Source organism: Dendroctonus ponderosae, unplaced genomic scaffold (assembly GCF_020466585.1).
Source record: "Dendroctonus ponderosae isolate FM_Combo_2020 unplaced genomic scaffold, Dpon_F_20191213v2 Dpon_F_20191213_10, whole genome shotgun sequence".
In the NCBI taxonomy this organism is placed as follows: domain Eukaryota; kingdom Metazoa; phylum Arthropoda; class Insecta; order Coleoptera; family Curculionidae; genus Dendroctonus; species Dendroctonus ponderosae.
The window spans coordinates 3,078,193-3,085,167 of NW_026017111.1; the positions used below are offsets into that span (position 1 = coordinate 3,078,193).

Sequence of the window (6,975 nt, forward strand, 5' to 3'; positions counted from 1 at the left end):
GGGGGGGGGGGGTTATGTAGAAAAAATACAGTCTTCTGTTGTCTATGAAATTAGAAAAATTATAGTCGTTTTGTGCAAGGGTGGCGTAAGATTATTGCAAAATTTCATGTTTTCCGTCCCGTTTTGCATGTTTTTGACTACTCAACTACTTACAGTGGAAGTTCCATTGCCGGCAAAAGTTTGCCACTTGAAGTGGATGGTCCTGGAAGTGCAATTTCCGACAAGTTTACATCATCTTTAGATGAGTTTCCATCGGCTGGTTCCTGAGTGCGTACTGTATTATCGCCCTCTTCCGACTCAAGTTTTGGTAGTTTGGATCCACATGGGTCCATGTTTGGCTAACCCTACTACCACTACACGAAGTCCGCTTGAACAAGTGCGTTTGAGACAGAACGACGATAAACTATTTGCGGAATGTAATTTTTTAGTTTTATACCAATGTTGTTAAAAAAAAAATTAAAAATGGCATCTGTTCCATGGTAGCGCGCAAATTATACTCTTCCAATAATCCTAGTCAGGTTCACCTGAACACCTCATGTTCAATAAAAAGTCTCTATTTACTTGATTATTTTTTATTTCGTGCATCACTGCGATCAATCGTTTGAACATATCAGGCATAAGTCCAAGGCTGGGCCAAAGGGGCCTTGTCGAGTCTATTGCTGGCATAGAGATCGTTTCGGGGTCAGCCAATTCAATAGTTTTTCGCTTTAAATTTGCATACTTAGCACAATTTCCCGAGAATCACCCGCTACAGTTTGCGCTTTATCTCGCTTGCAAAATACTTTACAATGACGACGTTTTGAAACAAAACCGCTACCTTTGCTTTATCCGACTTTCTCTCCCCTGTGGTCTTCCTTTTCCTTTGTTCCGCTCTCCACACTCGCGTTGAAACAACATTGCCGATGTTATGACAACATTTCCTTTGCAAAACATCCTGTCTTCATTGTCTAGTCGAATACATCTAGCTAGGCCTGGGTAACTCAGTGAATTTTTAGGAGTTGGCGCAGTGCTACGCAAATGGCTTGGTGCGCCAACTCAACGCACCGGCGCAGGTACTCAGTTCTGTTGCTGGAAAAACGTTGATGACTTTTTTTACTTGTTTTGAGAGTTATTTTAAGAGTTATATCTTTTTTCTTTCTTCTAAATATCTTTCTTTTAAAATGTCTTCAGAATTTTTCAGTTCCAGCCCAGTTACTCTTTTTTTTCTATGAAATAAATTTCGAACCCTTCGTCGCTTTGTAAAAAGTTTTGAATCCCTTTTCAGCTTCGAATTTGGGACAAAAATCAAATAATTTTCTATCAAAAAACGAACTGAATAAGCGAAAGTTTATAATCGGTTATTTGAAAAACTCTTGGAAATTGGGAGTTCTACACTTTTAGGTCCATATTTCTAAACAACACTGTCTCTAAACAGAAAAACCACGTTTTTCCTAACGTTTTACTGTAAAATACTGACAAATTGAATCTTTTATGCAAAAAAAATTAACAGATCGATTTTCCAAGAAAACTCGTCGACTCTTTCGGACTTTTTTTTTTATTTGCTTGAACAAAGTAGTAAAACGTTACTCAGAAAAAATGTCGATGACGTTTTTTTTTAGATGTGAAAATTCCAGTCTCGGGTCTCGTAAAGATTTAATAAATGACTCATAACTCATGAACCGATGAGTTATAATTTGTGTTAACGAGTGAGAGAGGGAGCGGCAACAACTCAATAGCGCAACTCAACACAGTGTAACTCCCACCTACCCACAAGTCCAGACGCCCCCTGGTGGCTAAAATTATAACTACAAGTCCAGTAGTAATTTGACACTTGTTTTGTTGACCTTGGTGTCACATTGGTGTTTACATCTGCCTTATTATATATAGATATATAGAAATGATGCAGAAACAGACCGAAAAGTGCGTAAGTATTGTTTTATGTTATAAATGTCATCAACTCCAATAAATAAACTAGTCTGACTGATAATCTTACAGTCATATTTCCCTCATTTGCGGCGTTGTCATGTTGAATATTTTAGTATGGAAGTAATTTCCCTCTTAAATTCTGACAAATTTGCCAAATTTTTCACTCAAAAAATTCAATGACATTTGGTACTCGTTTATTACAAACTAAAACTGATATTTTCTTGTGAATGCTACTCACAAACATCAAATTGATAACCGAGCTGTCAAATTGCCACTCAAACATGGCACATTTACACAAATGCATCTGTTTTGTTAATCTGTGGTTTGAACCCTTTACGAAGACTGTCAATGTCAAATTTCTTGTTCAAGTCAAGTGTAACAAGCATGACGAAAGACTATTACGCGATACTCGGCATTCCGAAAGGAGCCTCCGATGATGAAATCAAAAAAGCCTACCGAAAACTCGCCCTAAGATACCATCCGGACAAAAATAAATCGCCCGGTGCGGAGGAAAAGTTTAAAGATGTCGCCGAGGCCTACGAAGTGCTCTCCGACAAGAAAAAGCGAGATCTCTTTGACCAGTACGGCGAGGAGGGCCTGAAAGGAGGAGTTCCCGGAGGAGGAACGTTTCATGACGGTACCACTTACTACTCGTTTCATGGAGATCCGCGAGCCACGTTCGCTCAGTTCTTTGGCAGTGCCAGTCCCTTTGAAGAGCTATTTTCCTTCGGGAGTTCGTTTTTCGATCACCCAACTGTTAGGGTGCAGCAACAACCACCACAACAACGATCCAGAGACCAGGATCCGCCAGTGGAAGTTGACCTCTACGTAGCACTGGAGGATATTTTGACTGGTTGCTCCAAATCCATGAGAATTACGAAAAAGGTGTTGAAAAGCAACGGGAAATTGATCAAGGAGGACAAAATATTGAACATTGCGATCAAACCTGGATGGAAATCGGGAACGAAAATCACGTTCGCTAAAGAGGGCGACCAAGGTCTGAACAAGGAGCCTGCTGACGTCGTATTCACAATCAGAGACAAACCTCATCCCACTTACAAGAGGGATGGAAGTGACATCCGATACACTGCAAAGGTGAGCTTGAAAGAGGCGCTTTGTGGATGCGTCCTATCAGTCCCACTCCTTGGAGGAGGACGCACCACTCTGGGCATGACAGAGGAAGTAATAAGGCCTGGGACTGTAAAAATCATCCACGGGCAAGGCCTGCCCCAGCCCAAAGAGCCTTCGAGAAGAGGCGATTTGCTTGTGAGCTTTGACATTGCGTTTCCCGAACGAATCACTTCAGAAATGAGGAAAAAACTGGCCCAGATTTTGCCCTAAGAGTTTCCTATTTACCAGTTCGTTTTTAGCCGCAGTGTTGTGGCGTTGATGTTTGCTTGCAATAATACGATCTAATGGCCTAGTTCTATTTCTGTCTTTAACTGCTCGTTGCATTGGAGGCGACTTAAATGCCAGAAAATAAGCCTGTTAGGAAGAGAAAGGCGATTTGGGTCAGCGCCTGGAAACACCTGCCATTATTTTTACGCATTCTAGTTGATAATTCAGACTCAATGTGAAGTGCTACCTACTGAAAGATCCTTTAAAGTTCGCAATAAAATTGAGTCGTTGATATGGTTGTTGAAGAAGCTAATTTGCATAACAAGCGTGTTAGCGTGAATTTGCCATGTACATTGCAGGCATTTAGGCCGGTTGCACTAGTTTTAACAATACTGCTCTAAAATCGGATGTAAGTGGCAAAAGCCCATGAAAAGGTCGTTAACCGGATGAATCGGACGCGGTTCATTCTCGCCGCCACGTTCTGAAAAAATCAAGCTTGAAGTTGAATACAGTAACGGGATTCTTAGTTGAAATCCTCGCAAATTACTATGCAGTTATTAACGTTTAATTTAACGCAGTTAACAACGATTGTTGTTATTGATCGTCGACCATACACCTATTGGAAAGAGTACGTTTAGTATAGTAATTTAATGAAATGATCAGGTACAAATGCCCCGTTTTGGGGGGCGATCATTGAGAAATGCTAATGTGCTAAACCAATGACCTTCTTGATAGAGAAATATTTTCTCCCATTTTGCTGCCCGGCGATGTTGAGTGCTAGCGAAGCATTACAATTCAGTTTGGAAAAACAATTCCAAATTCTAAATTTAGCAACATCTGTTTGTGTGGCTCAGTATCTCTCCGGAACAGGGCAGATGGATTTAATCCCTGCTATTATGAGATCAGTTATGGCCATAATCAAGCCACGCTCAAATTGACTTGATAACCTACGCACCGTATTTAATTCAGGTACTTGTAGATTCGATAAACCTAAAACTGTAGGCCAATAAAATACTTTGTACCTACGCAATGCAAATGGGGCAAGATTTGTAATTAACTGCGATCAATTGATAATTGGTGCTGAGATGAGTGGATTCCCAGGTACACAAGCAAGCTATAGGGCTCTTCGTGTGAAAATATATATAAAATGTGTATGGCCAATGACCTAATACCTATATGGTTCCAAATACGACCTGACTAGGAAACAGACAAAGCAAAGTAATGATAATAATTTAAACTGATACGCTCTGTGCATTCCAAAGTTATTTATAACAAGTGAGTTCCTTCCAGCGACTCTGCAGGGCAATCAATGGGTTCAGAACCACCATTGATCTGTGTTAAAACATATTAAATCCAAGACACAAACCTTTTAACCATGTTGGCAGCCGTTTTCAACGTGTTCAAATCCACCAGGGATCATTTATTGTGCCAATATTAAGTTTTTCGAAATGATTCCACTGCAAGTCATTCCTTGTTTACCAGTATTCATCACTCAAAACAAACACTAACTTAAAATCCTCACTACACACAGTACACACACTACACTCTCTTGTAAACCACTGGATCGATTGCTGATTGTTCGGGGAGAATTCGCGAGCAGGAAATGTCTAAATTTGCCACAATTTACGGTTTTTTTCGACGAATTTTCACAAATACGTTTACCTCATTCACACCACAAGACAAATTGAGCAAACGGGAATGGCGAATGTGACGACGACGCCGTCTGTCAAACAAACAATTGTGCCGCATTGCCTATTCTCAACTACTCTATTTCCGAATTGCAGTTATTTCTCAACTTCACGCTTTAAGGTGATTTTTATTAAGGTTCATCATTCTCATAACTGGGTTGTTGAAATTTGTCTGCGGGCTTAAACTTGGAATCGATTCAATAGTTTCTCGTTTAAGCCACAATGTATCTGCGAAATTAATTTTCTTTCCTTGGAGCTAGGTAAAAAAAAGTGTCAGCGGCACCACTGTCTGATACCTCTGCTGGCAGTTTAAATTGGGCCCTCTGTGATCTGAATCGGTCATTATCATTAGCATGAATAAGCTCTAAGCAAACAAATATTAGGTAGTTGTAAAATTAATTACAAAATGAGGCACTGATGGTGACTGGAATGTTCGAAATCCTATACAGAGTCCCATAACGTTGAACTGAAAATGATTGGAGGTACATTTAGTAAAATTGCTTCACCTGATTAGGTGTAATTAAAAGAATTGTTTAGTTTATTTCTTCAGCGCAAAATTCGGCTGCAAATTCTCACCTTCTCTTCACAGCACTGAACATCACTCGTTGCTTTTTTCGTCGCGGTTTTTCCGGATAACATTGTTCCACTTCTTCTATCACTGTAGCGAACGGACGTTTCGACATTGGCTGCAATCGCAACTTTCAAATATCTTCAATCTTCACTATTTGTTAAAGTGCGGCAAAAACACATCAAAATAAGGAAAGAAATTGCAATCTACGATACTAAAAAAGTATGGCAAACCTCGATGCAATTTTGTTCCAGAGTGCGCGTTTTTTTCGGTAGCGCTCGAGGATCGTAAAAGCTGGTAAAAGCTTCTTTGTTTGTTACTGACTGATAATTTCTTCAGGCTGATTTGTATGAGTCACATTTGGTTGGTTCTCAACCCGCTTCGATTTCATGTTCAGACCTGTTCAGGTTTGTCAAGCAGGCGCAGAGGTAACAGTTTCAAGTCGGAAAAATTGGTTATTTGAATATATCTAATAATCTGGTGTACACCAGACTACTGGAAAATGAAACTAAATAACAAGAATAAAAATTTGTCGATTAGAATTGATTTAATTATCTATTGATTGAATTGATCTAAATAAATTTTAGATTTTTACAGGCACTGATGCCAAATGTTCAAAATATAGACAGTAGACACTCAGTCTTCAACTAACCTTAATATAGTTGTCAAAACAACCGCCATTCATATTTCTCCCGCCAAGTAGTTTCTGTATTTCTGCGGAAGAAAGTTGTTGATATTGAAGAACTTTGAAGAAAATTAGCAATGGAAGGTTTCGATAATCAGCAAGTATTTTTCAGCTCAAGCTTTCCCACAGAAAGTGAGCATGGCGAGAGCAATACCGCAAACATCAACTTGCTGGCAGTCAAAAACAAGTTCAAAAACTTTATTCGTCAGTTTCACACTGAGAATTTCAACTACAAATACCGGTAACATGATTGGCAAGGTTGTTATTCTAATTTAATTAACGTAATCCTCAGAGACACCCTGAAACGGAACTACAACCTTTGCCAGTACTATCTCGATGTTAACATTGAAGATGTGGGCAGTTTCGACGAAACCTTGGCGGATAAATTGTACAAACAACCCACGGAACACTTGCAGATCTTCGAGGAGGCTGCCACCGATGTGGCAGATGAGTTGACTGCCCCTAGACCCGAGGGCGAGGAGAAAGTTCAAGATATCCAGATCACTTTCAGTTCTGATGCCAATGCCACTAATTTGAGAGCCTTAAAAGTTAGTAGTAAAGTAAAGTAGTTAGTAGATTTGAACAGGGTTGGCTTGATATTTTTCAAGTGATTTAAATCACCTGACTTTTTTTGAAAAAAAATCAAGATTTAAATCAAAGTTCATTTTTTCAAGAAACTATATTTCCACTCAAAAAATATAAAACAGAACACAAATAATTCTAAGAAATGAAAATCAAAATAGAAAACGGTACATGTGAACTTAAAAATTAAACGGTATTAATGGTAAACT

General features: G+C 39.2%; 3 protein-coding genes across 5 annotated transcripts in view; 2 read left to right on the forward strand and 1 right to left on the reverse strand.

The window, feature by feature from the left end:
• LOC109545732 (protein pellino) overlaps positions 1–5,690 on the reverse strand; it is a 20,551-nt gene extending 14,861 nt beyond the window's left edge. The window contains exon 1 of one of the 3 annotated variants that reach the window (XM_048661883.1): positions 5,508–5,690. In XM_048661883.1, the coding sequence (XP_048517840.1) occupies positions 5,508–5,614 (107 nt within the window). In that variant the 5' untranslated portion in view covers positions 5,615–5,690. Of the gene's footprint in view, positions 1–153; positions 391–4,609; positions 4,963–5,507 lie in introns of those variants that run through there. The other 2 variants (XM_048661884.1, XM_048661882.1) reach the window with 2 other exon arrangements.
• On the forward strand, positions 2,231–3,535 carry LOC109544188 (dnaJ protein homolog 1). The gene has a single exon (XM_019914258.2). The coding sequence runs from the start codon at positions 2,254–2,256 to the stop codon at positions 3,244–3,246; it is 993 nt and encodes a 330-aa protein (XP_019769817.2). The 5' UTR covers positions 2,231–2,253; the 3' UTR covers positions 3,247–3,535.
• A 459-nt stretch (positions 5,691–6,149) lies between the features above and the next one.
• LOC109544192 (DNA replication licensing factor Mcm5) overlaps positions 6,150–6,975 on the forward strand; it is a 4,460-nt gene continuing 3,634 nt past the window's right edge. Inside the window, exons 1-2 of the mRNA XM_019914262.2 lie at positions 6,150–6,425; positions 6,477–6,732. Coding sequence (XP_019769821.2) covers positions 6,262–6,425; positions 6,477–6,732 — 420 coding nt within the window. The 5' untranslated portion in view covers positions 6,150–6,261. The remainder of the gene's footprint in view (positions 6,426–6,476; positions 6,733–6,975) is intronic.

Coding starts and splice junctions, on each gene's coding strand:
- LOC109544188 (XM_019914258.2), top strand. CDS start 2,254: ATGTCAAATTTCTTGTTCAAGTCAAGTGTAACAAGCATGACGAAAGAC.